Below are 12,004 nucleotides of genomic sequence, written 5' to 3'. Positions count from 1 at the left end.
ACAGTTTTGCCAAGAAACAGATTTTTTTATTGGATTTCCAGAAAATGTACAATTTCATATAAAAAGATTTTGTCCATATTGCTAAGCACAACCGTAAAAATAAATAAAAAAGCTTTTAATTTTAATCACATCCTAAAAACTAGCATGCACACAACTGAAGAAACAAAAATTAAACTTATATGAAATAAAGATAAGCAAACAATATGCGGTTTTGTTTCTCATCTGTACAAAAATAATAAAAAATACACACAGTTTGGGGTAAAAATACATTACTTTATTTATCATTAATACTAACAAAGAAAAGTAAACAACTAAGTTAAAATGTGCATGAAGACGTCTTAAGATGCATTCATACTGATGGACTGCTGATATCTTTGCTATCTATTCTGCAACAACACACAGAGGCCAAAAGCTTGTCTATGACCCCTTTCCTCATGATGACATACAGGAACAAGTCTGCAAGAGGACTCAACCTAACAAACATGAAAGAGGGGCTCGTCATAGTCAAATACTCCCAGATACCAAATGGTGGTGGGCAGGAACAGCAGCGTGTAAATAAGCAGCACCAGAACCAAAATTCCCACAATTCTTCGTTTTTCATCAGAGGGGACGGAGATGGAAGCAGACAGGGCTCTGAGGGTCCCAACCAGGAAGAAGATTAACAGTGGGAAGGGAATGAGGAAAAAGACGGCAAAGAGTATTGATTCTAGCACATAAACATGGCAGACATACAAAGTGAGAAAATATACAAGAGGAATGGCCCAGACCAGGACACAGACCGCCACTGAGGTCTTGATGGTTCGTCTGAAGCGGTACCACAGCGGGTGGACGATGACCAAATACCTGTAATACAAGATGGACACAAAGTCTATGAGGAGCTTCAGAGTTATAAACTAATATAATGTTCAGACACAGAAGGAGCTCCACACATACTGGTTAGACAGATAGATACCTTTCCAGGGCGACGCAGACCATGAAGCCAACACTGGCAATCAGACCAGAGAGGTAAATATAAAAGGCGCTGGTATGCATCATCCCATGTTGTGCTACATCAACGATCATGCAGCAGAGCTGAAGGAGGTCAGAAATAAGAAGGTTGATGACGTAGATCGGAGCAACATGATCACTTCTCACCTGCAGGTAAAAGTCAACAAGCAGTTGGAACATGTTGAGAAGTCCACCTCCTCCCAAATCTGTCATCTTGCTCTGCCCAGCAGCTGCAGTCAGAGCCATTTCTGACTTTTTCATCCAACAGAAATCTCAGATATGACACACTGGCCAATAACTGCAGTAACAAGACTAAGAGCCAGATTTCCTGCAGCTTCTGCAGCAGTTTTTCAGCCACAGATATGAAGCTTTCTGGCTCAAACACATGCGCTGAATTTATCAAACAGACTGGAGTCGCAGTTTGAGGCTCATGTTTGTGTTTGCAAAGTGAGCCTCTCTCCTCATTGTATGTGTATTTCAGGGAGGATCGCACAAGTAATAAGAGGAGGCATGTTAACAGAGGTTCATTATGTTTTCACTGGATTCCCTGAGGTCACAAAAATTTTAACCTGTCAGTTTGCAGAGAAACATAAGTATGAGCTGCATTAAATATAGGCTTACATTTAACTTAACAATTAGACTATTATTATTTTTTAATACAATATTTGATTATTGTAACGTATAAACAACATGTTTTGGTTTGTGTTCATTAATCTTTTAATGACCATCTAAACAGTAAATTCACTGCAGGCTGCAGCAAAACTTTTCTTTGTTTTGTTAAAACCATATGTATTAGTAGATCATTTCATCTCAATTTCCTTCACGATGAACATGTTGATATTTCGAGTAATAACCTACCCAGTTTACCTCAAGTGGAGTTCATCCACGAAGAAAGTAAATATTTTATAATCAAGATCACTTTTTTTACCATGAATGTCTACTAAATACAAAGTAAAATTACTATTTTATATTTTCCAGATCAAGATCCTTTACAGAAAGACTGACAGACGGTATGATAGACACATGGCACAGACAGTAAATAAATAAAGTCATAATGTACATACCAGAGAATAAAGAGCATAGATGGCCATGAGGGTCAAAGGAAGGCCGATACCAACGATTATACATGTCACCACATATATGATGAAATCAACTCTTTCAACATCATAGTATTTGAAAGTAATGTCGCTGTAAACAAAGTAGTCAGAGGTGATGTTGCTGTAATCATAGCTTTGGTTCTGTGAGGTGCTGTTAATGTAGAAATCTTCCATTCTTCAGAGTGAAACCTGTTGTTTAAGAGATCAGATTATTAAAAGGGAGCAGGTGTTTTAGTATCTACCTAACATTGTTCAGTGACATCACCAAAGCTGTGAGGTGCAACAAATACAGATATTTCAGTTTTATATATTCTATTCTATTATATATATAAATATTCATGCAAATCCATAAGAAAAAAATAATGTAGCAAAACTTAGCTTAGCTGTGAGACCCCACCTGAATGAGTTCCCTACACCAGTCTCTGATGTGTTTTTCTCTGCATCCAAACAATCTAAAGTAAATATGGTAAGTGATAACATGCAGTAGTTTCCTGTTAATATGCACCTCCTCCTGTAAGGACATGAGAAAGGCACAAATATGCTTCAGGTCCCACTTGCTGGCCAGAGTTTTGAAATAATCTCTGACAATTTCCGTTTCTGTTCAAATGATTAATTTATAAATATTTTTCCACATAAATATCCTGACATGACTGCCGGCCTTCACCTCAGCTAAAAGTGTAGAGGAGCTGCTTTGAGTATCCAACACTCCCGGTACGCTTGAAATGGAAGCTGCACTCTGCTTGTCTTCAAAACCATTTAAATGGTTTCCAATATGACCTGGTTTCACAGCAAAGCATCCAAATGTCCACTGCCATTTCTTCAACCACTCAGCACTACAGCAAAATCCTCTCGCAGTTAGTCGTCCTTGTGCTCAGATGTTTCAAACACTGTGAATGGTATTCTTAAAATAAGCTCAGTCAGATACTTGCACCCTATTTTCACATATTTTGTTGTCGAAATGACTTAAATTTAACAGGTTTAAAAACATGGGAATGTAATTGGTCTAACCCATCATTTACAGCACACCAACCATCCAAAGCTGTCTGCATGTTTTATTTTGATGATCGTTTTGGACCTCCTGCCCTGTATACACTCTGTCTATCCATAAAGTGACTTCAGTATTTTGTGCCTAAACCCTACCAAAACCATGATCTTTTCCTAAACCTGAAGGCATTCCTTACAGACGCTGAAGACCTCATATAAAAACCCTTTAATATGACCACTGCTACCTTGTGCGTCAAATACCAAAGCTTTGTCAGGCTTTCTGAAAGCATCAGTATTTGACGCCCTGATCATGAAATCCTACCAGTGGCTAGAAAAGGGTCTACCATATCAGGCAGGATCCCAGGTGCAGGCTGCGCAAGGATGCCCCCGAGACAGTACAGCACATAACAGCAGAGTGTAAGATGCAGGCAGGAACAGCATACATGGAGCACCATGACCAGGTAGATGGAACAGTGTACAGGAACAGGCTGGGCCAGTTAAGCCTGGTCCCCACCTTCACCAGCTTTATAAACTTTGTCAAAAAATACTCGGTGCAAAAGAGTTTATTCCAAAACAGGACAAATAAACCCGTACAACATCCCTGCAGGTTGGAGGATGAAGTCAACCCTATGGTCTGCAGACAGCTTTATATATCCCTTCTGGGCTGGTGTGCCCCCTCCTTTCTTTATGGTGAATTTCTTATCTTCTGCTTTTATGCTGTTCACACATGTTGTTATACCAATTAACAATGTTTTCCAGCTATCATTCATCATTCTGTGTTGTTGACTTTCTATATTTTTATATATTACAGTTATGCAAAAGTTATGCAAATACAATTTGACACACAATTATATTTCTTAAATAATTACTACAGGAATAACATGTAGTGCTGTGCCTTTCATTAATGCTTGGTTTCTTACAGTAATCTTGTTGTTATACTGGCTGTTTTCTACTTTCTGCTTATCATCATTTTTTCATCCGCTTTCTGCCTCAGAAGCTCACCCATTCTGCCATGCAAAGTTAGCAAATGCTCCTTCAGCAAGTTCACCAAATGCTTACATGATGCTACAAGCAAGTTCACTCAAAGCTCACACAGGCTATAAGGATCAGAGGTTGGACGTTGACAATCAATCCCTTAATCAGTAATTAAGCATGTAGTCTTAGTTGGTAATTAAACATGTTGTCTTAATATCAGCAGACTGACACATCAGCAGTTCATCATGTAGTCATAACCACAGTAGATAACAGTAGACCAAAGCATGCACATGTCACAGCAGATTTTGAACACCTGCAGCCTCTCCTGCTGTCATAAATCTACAGTAGATAACAGTTGACCAAGACGTGCATGGTCTCAGTGTCTGCTGTCAGTGCCCCCACTCACGGAACTTAACCACAGTGAATGATTACAGCACAGCACTTCTATGTAAAAACAAGACACATCTAGGTAATGTACAAAGATTAAGAAGTGAGTAAGGATAATCAATAAACTGACTAAGAATGATTAATGATTAATACTAATCAAGGATAATAAAATGATTAAAAATGATGACTTAAGAATGATTAGTGATTACTACTAATTAAGGATACAAAAATGATGACCTAGGCATGCCCTCTGCTGATCATGCTATTTTCCAGGTAAAACATCAGAGGTCTCTGTCCAGAAGAGTGCAGTCCTAGTAACAGCTAAGATACTGCGCAGAACCCTCAAACTCCCAGGCCTCTGGTAGAGGACCCGAGCTTGAGGATGACACATACCACCCCAAAATTATATAAAATATAATGCAATCATTTGATACTGTACGTGTGTCTCATGTTTCAGTGTGAGATGCTACGTGAAATAACCCCACTAACAAAGTTAATCTTACACACCGCGGTTTCCCTAAAACATCCAAACCACAACCTCAAAGACAGATCAAATCTCAGATGTTTTTTGCGTAATGTAACACAGAGTGACACGTAGTGCTTGCTGGATGTGGCAGGAAACATTTAGTGAGAAACAGTCTGAATATTTCAAGGAACTTCCATAAAGATGAAATGTGGGTATTTTCCCTGGTTTATTTGCACGACAAATACAAACATAATTTTTTGCACTAGCAAATCTTTATTTATAGTGTGTTTCCATGTGTTTTATGCTGCTATTACTTGAGACTAGTAGTAGAAAGGAGTGTCATTCATGCAGAAGTTGGGCTGCAGGCTCTCGAAGGTGCAGTCAGACATGTCCATGGCACAGCGGCCGCAGTGGCAGCTCAAAGCCACAGGGTAGGTGACGGTCGGGTCCACGCCAGGAGGACAGTCAGGAAGCTCAAACGTCTTGTAGTAAAAGTCCCGGTACGTGCACACATGCTGATAAACGTTGCTGAATGGGATCTTGATGACAGGGTCCTGGAGGGGAATAAAAACAACAAGAGGAGTTCATTTATAAAGAATAATGACACAGAGCTATTAAGCTACACATCATAGGTAGGGTGAGGATCACATTACAGCAAGAGCATTAGGAAGGGATTTGTTATTGGATAGAATGAACGGAAGGAAAGATTAAAGCAGGCTCTTTCAAAGTACAAGTGGCACCTGACTATTGTTTTAAGACGGACTTGAAACATTGTGAACCTGATTCAAAGCATAGCCTCTGGACCGTCACAGCAGCAACAGTCAGCTCAGATGGGTGAGATATTGCTAGAGATGCAGCGTCCTGTCACACAGAGATAAGGGCCAAACCAAACTGCTTCCTGAAACTGTTGATATTAAAATTGGTTGTTTGATTGCCTTTGCAACACACCCACTGACACATAAAGCTGAATTGAATTGGATTAATAGGCAGCTGTAATTACATTAGGTTGCAGTAATGTTCAGTCCATTAATCCATTGGCTTACTGTGAAGAATGTTGCTTCCAAGAATATTAATGTGCATCTGAATTCAAGACTTCATGTGTTCTAATGTGAGCTCAAACCTAGACCTTATGAGCTTGGCATTTTGTATTATTTACATGTTAACAATAATTTCATTTTAAATTTATGACTTTATTCCCCAGACTTTTTAGTTCCATTTTATAATTTCATACCATCTTGAATGTTGTGTGCATCAGTGTCTATTGTTTCACTTTATATAAATAAAATAGTAAAATCCCTGACCACAGACAGGGTTAATGAAGGTTAATTTATGTTAAACTATGACCCTCTTCCCTCTACTACCCACAATACCTTGGTGATGCAGTGACCACTGCAGATGGTTGTTTCCACTGTGTGACACTTGGAACAGCCCTCCTTCTCTAGAGACACCGTCTGGTTGATGAGCTGGCAGAGTGGCAGCTGGAAGGCCGCTGGTGATGGAAATTTAGTTCAAATATATCACATAGTAACTCTTTTTTCACAAGAGGAGATGGGAAACATAGAGACTCTGCATACACACTAGCTGTGACGGAATTGCTCGTCCTACATTACTAACATTTACTAGCATGCGTAATGTTTACTCACACATACGATATGAAGTTTCATGTCCACTTTACTGTGACAATTCCTTCATACGTATTAATTACTAATGTACCCACAATTCAGACACAGCTATTCATTTCACATTTAGGGAAATGTATAACCACATTCTGCATTTCACTTCCACTTGCTTACTTCATAGCACACCTGTTTGGAGTTAAAAATAATTCACCTAGATGGATAGAGTTGAATTAAAGCACCCAAAAATCAGACTGACACATTATAAACATCTACAAAGTTGTCAAGTAGGCTAATGCTGTGTTATTCCAGTGTTGAGGATGGGTATTTACAATAATATATTATTATTATTATTATTATTATTTGCAGAAAACAAAAACTTTCTGATTGTCTTATTTACCTGCAGGAGCCAGGGGCCACATGGAAGAAGAGGCTCCTACAAACAAACTTAACATCAAGGAGAACATCACTCTGTTGACCTGTCCAGCATTCATCCTGCAGAAGGAGAAGTGGGATAGTAAGTTGGTTAATCAGTAATTTACTGGGTGTGTGACCAGTGGCTGTGCGGTGGTTATGGAGGAAGCTATTGAATGAAATTCATTGAGACAGATGGAACTGGATAAAAATCTCTCTGGAAGCACAGATGGGTGAAACTGGTTGGTTCTTCTAAACTTGATCCTTTTCATGATCCTGATTTGTTGCTTCCTTGCTTGGTTATACTGGATTTTTTTTGTTAATTGATTGATTTATTCTTTGTCTTTTCCTTTACTATTAATACTTCATAGTATAGCATTCTTAGAAAGGGTTGAAAACAAGCGAGCAATATACACACAATGAGGTACTGTGTTAAAAAATTATGGACCTATATTATTTTTCTGTAGCAGGACACATTTTACGAGGTTACAAGATTAATTTATTTGTCATTTTACAACTCATAAAAAGTCTTGTGACAAATAAATATAAATAATAAATAAATAAATGTATTTATTATACATTTAGAAATGTATTTATTTGTTTATTGTCCTTTGGGCCCTGCGCAGGCACCTCACCTCACCAATATTACTGACGTTATATTATTGTGTATCATGATAGATAAACAACACCACAAAAGTCTACTTGTTGTTTTTATTAGTGTGATGAGACATGAATTATTAGTTTAACCATTATAGAGAGTTACGCCCTGCAAAACACCTAAAGGTGTTTTTTCATATTCTCCTCGCTGGTTGTGGAGAAATAATATAGATTATTAAACTTTCATCCTACCTTCATGACCTCAGTTGTTCATTTCTATTCACACCAGATTTAGTACAGTTTAATAATACAGTTAATATTATTGTACTTACTTAAATTCTTACGCAACACTAGCCACATTAAAACATAAAAATAACATTCAGATTAATGGCTTGGTGGTTGTTGGTGTAAAGGAGCATGACTTACCTCTCTGGCATATGCAGGCTGTGTGCTGAGGCCAGATGTCCTGCTCAGTCTTTATTCAGCACAGAGGAGTCTGGTATCCAGGATGAAACTTGCTCATATGAGATGTCAACCCCTGTGACTTGTTTTTGTTACAAGGAGGACCATGGTACAGTTTGAACCTTTACTTAATCTGGGGGATTAGGACCTCTCCATATCACTTTTACATCCTGTTACAATGCCAGAATTATAAAGATTATAAAGGCTGTTCCAGTGCCTTGCTCAAGGCCACTGTGACTTTAGTAGTTTTTGACAGAGGAAGGGATTAAACTGAGGCTGGTTGTAATTTATAAATGTAACGGAGTTAACAGGCTACAATTATTATTATTAATGCTATATTTATTATAATAATTATTATTATTATTATTATTATTATTTAAATAATGCTGTCTGTAGCAAGAGACGTGTCTTATGAAATTGTCTCCCATATGGTCTAGCGGTTAGGATTCCTGGTTTTCACCCAGGCGGCCCGGGTTCGACTCCCGGTATGGGAACGCGTATTTTTAAGAGCTTTACACATTATCTGTATGTATTTGCTACTCAGCACAGTAGGCTACATGGTCTTGCCATAACTGATATAGGGCACAAGCTGGGGAACTTATTATAAGATATTACGTTTTTTGAATTGAATTATGGAGAGAGAAGGAGGGCAGCTGAAATAAAAATGTGCCAAAAGTCCTACGGTTAACAGTATATGCATATCTATGACGTGATAGGAATATATGGAACATAGCCTATATTAACGACTTGTTAAAAGACCTATGTTTAACTTACTGGTACATTACTACAAATCGCCTTTTTTCTTTCTTTTTTTTTAAATAGTCTATGTTACAGGCTTTTTTAAGGGTTTACAGAAAGGCTGGATACAGCAGGATGCAGACTGTCAGGCAGGTTATTCTGCTGCCGGTGAAATAATCCTGTTCTATCAGTGTGGGATCACTGTGACACGCGGACTTCCTCCTGACATGACTTTGATCCTATCGTTTAGAGAATTAAGTTTTCAAATGGGTTAAGATGACACAGTATGATTCAGGTTTCCTGTTTGCGACAAATGAGCAGATTTCCGTAATCCAGCCGGTATTTCAATTTCATTAACTACTTCTTTATTCTCTGGGAGGTTTGGTAGATCCCACAGTAGAAAACTAAGTTGCAGAAGCAAAGAGACACTTAACCATATTTAGAATATAAAATAAAATATCTAACCCACGTCTGTAAGCTGCCAAAAAATTTTACTCTTGTAAATTTCAGCACATTTGATTGTAAAATACTGTTTATTAGCTACCGTAGCCTAGTTTTGTGCTGGGTGTTTACATATGTCTTAAACAAAAATAGGAATAAGAAACTTAAGTTGCAGGATTTGTATTTGCTCATTTAAATATATATATATATATATATATAAAATAACAAGGATAGTTAAATGAATAAATAAGGATACTTGCTGTAGCCTAAATAGCCTAAATTACCCACAGTAAGACTTTCGATATCTTTTTTTTCGTTTGGTGTAACATGTCAACAACTTGTAACCTAAATGCAACTCTAAATAGGAAGAAGCAGTAACACATAAACATAACCTTAAAAAAAACTAAAACAAACAGTGTGGATACAACGATACAAAAACAAATATTATAGGCTATTAAAAAGGTAGAAATACACAAGCACTACATGATGGGGGGGGGAGAGAGACACATTATATATCTAGCAAACATAATCCAAAGTATAGACGAACATTTTCTTTAACAAACTATATTGAATTTACATACCAACATGAATATCGGAACTATACATCTGCCATTTTCTCTTTTCGAGTCGGCGATTAAAAGCAGACGGACCCCTTTGGTAGGTAAAGCGCATGCGCCGTGACCAATGCGCTATGAAAATGATTGTTACGTGACGGTGTCTTTAGGATAAATTCAGCGCAAACTTTGCACAAGGAGTCAAACGCAGTGGTACAATGGCAGGAGAAGAAGAGCAGACCAAGAGCAAGGTGAGGGTCTCAAATAACCTTAAGCTGCAAAAGAAACAGAAGAAGTTTGCTAGCTTCCGTTTTCAGAAGGTCAACTTCAGCGTCCAGGAGCTGATTCATTAAGTTCTCATAGTTTCTCTTGGTGAAGTAGCGAAGTGTGTGAATCTAAAAGCAAAAGCTGCGTGCGTTCAAACACTTGAGAAGTAGAAACTGAAACTCAGACATAACAAAAGCACAGCTGACGTTAATGTTGAGATAAATTAGTAAGGCAGTAATAAAGCTAGCGAGATAAAACGTTAGCAGAAATTACTTGTTCAAACCAAACCCCTTTCAAATATTTAAGAATTTAAGATTAACTTATGCCCGAAGTCTGACTGACTTTACGTTTCGCGGGGGGGGAAAAGGTCCTCTGACACATCCACACTGAACAATTAGTCTTACGGATTAATCACTGTACTTTTTGCTTGGTGTAGCCATAATGTGTACGTGATCGGTTGAAACCATAGACTTCATACAGGCGGCAGCTGATACTGAATGTATTAACGTCTTGAGTCATACTACTACGAGGATTTCTCCCTTTTATGTGCATTAAAATACAAACTATGCATTTCCATTGAAAAACATTGGCTTGGCTGCTCTCTGGACATTAAACTCACACACAGTGTTACAAAGGGACTAGACAATACACCAACAGTCTTGAAGTACTTCTGCCACTTTATACTTTCAGTATTGTTTACTATTTAAATCATGTTTGCAAGTAGTTGTAAATTTTGACTACCTTGCTCTGAAAGGGGTTATTTATTTTTTTAAGAAGTTGTTGTTATTTTATTGCTCGTGGACTGAACAGAATCACTCCGTTGTTTTGAGCATCCTCAGGTCTTAATTGATTCAGTGTCTCATATACTTGTGCAATGCCCCAGACAAATTTCCCTCAGAGGACAACAAAGTTTATCTTGATCTTGAGCATACTCATCAATAATCAAAACAAAGCATGTGTAAAATAACTATAAATACAGGTGATTTTAGTCTTTTTAACGATGGATAAAAATGTGCACATTCAATTTCCATTACGTTTATGTAGGAATTTCCAGCAGGTCTCAACATCACTTAATGTAAGAGAAAAGAAGTCACATTTAAGGTCTGCTTTGTCTTTGTCTGTCGTTCAGGGTTTCAGGCTGCTGGGGATTCTGGATGTCCAGAATACTCCGTGTGCCAGAGACGCCGTCCTACACGGAGCCGGGGGCTCACTGACTGCCGGTCTACTACACTTCCTGGCCACGAGTGAGTCTGAACTGTCTGTGTCTTTCCTTTGCCCATTAAGTGATTGTTTTACTTCGTTTATCACGGGTTTTGAGAATTAGCCTAATTGGATGGTTGACAAGTGTAACTTTTCTAGGGTCTCAAGGACGGGCATTTGAGTGGTCCCCAAAAAATGTGTTTTTTGAACGGGTATCAATAGGATTTAATTTAAACACTTCATATTGATACTCTCATTGGCTCGTGGGGAAAAGGGAAGCAACATGAACCATAATGTTTTTGGTAAAATGGCAAGTTATTTATTTTCAGGGTTTACAAAAATAATGGAAAACTCAAAAAAAAAAAAAAAATAATAATAATAATAATAACTTAAAGAGGTCTCTCCAAAAAGAGAGATGGCTACTTCAAAATCAACTTAAACAAAACTCTCTCTGACCTGTCATCAATAATCAAAACACAAAATGAGCAGCACCCTCAAACCTAGTGTGTCTAACATAAAATTAATCAACAGATGCCAGGTTGGTGTCAGTTAACCCCACCAAGATCGTTGCCCAATTTCCTTACCACAGCTCACAGATTAAGGTAACACAGGAAACACTAAGATCTTACTCTTATAAATCACTGAACTAAATCTCCTACAGAATTTAACACGTTCACTACAATGGAGCACTATCCAAACGAGGGGAGATGATCAAGGGCAAAATCACAACTGCCAAGTTCAACAGGAGAGGCAGCTATTTAAACGGGGGGGGGGGGGGGGCCGGAAGGCGGTAGATGAGTGGGGGGGATTGCCAGTCGT

The 12,004-nt window shown here is 38.1% G+C and overlaps 2 protein-coding genes, 1 non-coding gene and 1 pseudogene across 4 annotated transcripts in view; 2 read left to right on the top strand and 2 right to left on the bottom strand.

Moving 5' to 3' along the window:
- Positions 1 to 349: 349 nt before the first annotated feature.
- LOC123980667 lies at positions 350 to 2,258 on the bottom strand (annotated as a pseudogene).
- A 2,958-nt stretch (positions 2,259 to 5,216) lies between these two features.
- lhb (luteinizing hormone subunit beta) lies at positions 5,217 to 10,061 on the bottom strand. Of its 2 annotated transcripts, none has more exons than XM_046065215.1 (5): positions 9,988 to 10,061; positions 7,950 to 8,155; positions 6,913 to 7,007; positions 6,267 to 6,385; positions 5,217 to 5,450 (listed from the first exon to the last, which is right to left on the bottom strand). In XM_046065215.1, exons 2-5 carry the CDS (start codon positions 7,958 to 7,960, stop codon positions 5,217 to 5,219), a joined length of 459 nt encoding a protein of 152 aa, XP_045921171.1. In that variant the 5' UTR covers positions 7,961 to 8,155; positions 9,988 to 10,061. The 2 variants fall into 2 exon arrangements, with proteins under 2 accessions (XP_045921171.1, XP_045921172.1); XM_046065216.1 differs by lacking the exon at positions 9,988 to 10,061 and adding an exon at positions 9,746 to 9,760.
- trnae-uuc lies at positions 8,408 to 8,479 on the top strand. Its single transcript has one exon. It is a non-coding gene; the product is annotated as a tRNA-Glu (tRNA).
- LOC123980700 (cytochrome c oxidase assembly protein COX20, mitochondrial) overlaps positions 9,813 to 12,004 on the top strand; it is a 4,110-nt gene continuing 1,918 nt past the window's right edge. Inside the window, exons 1-2 of the mRNA XM_046065217.1 lie at positions 9,813 to 9,969; positions 11,115 to 11,229. Of these exons, the coding sequence (XP_045921173.1) occupies positions 9,937 to 9,969; positions 11,115 to 11,229 (148 nt within the window). The 5' untranslated portion in view covers positions 9,813 to 9,936. The remainder of the gene's footprint in view (positions 9,970 to 11,114; positions 11,230 to 12,004) is intronic.

Source organism: Micropterus dolomieu, linkage group LG12, assembly GCF_021292245.1.
Source record: "Micropterus dolomieu isolate WLL.071019.BEF.003 ecotype Adirondacks linkage group LG12, ASM2129224v1, whole genome shotgun sequence".
Lineage (NCBI taxonomy): Eukaryota > Metazoa > Chordata > Actinopteri > Centrarchiformes > Centrarchidae > Micropterus > Micropterus dolomieu.
This window is presented reverse-complemented; position numbering and strand designations above follow the sequence as displayed.

What these genes read in the sequence shown, in the direction of transcription:
- lhb (XM_046065215.1), bottom strand. An exon ending in GTGGCCCCTGGCTCCTGCAG is followed by an intron (nt 6,386 to 6,912) that starts GTAAATAAGACA and finishes TTCCATCACCAG; the next exon opens with CGGCCTTCCAGCTGCCACTC. An exon ending in GTGGTCACTGCATCACCAAG is followed by an intron (nt 5,451 to 6,266) that starts GTATTGTGGGTA and finishes ATTCCCCTCCAG; the next exon opens with GACCCTGTCATCAAGATCCC.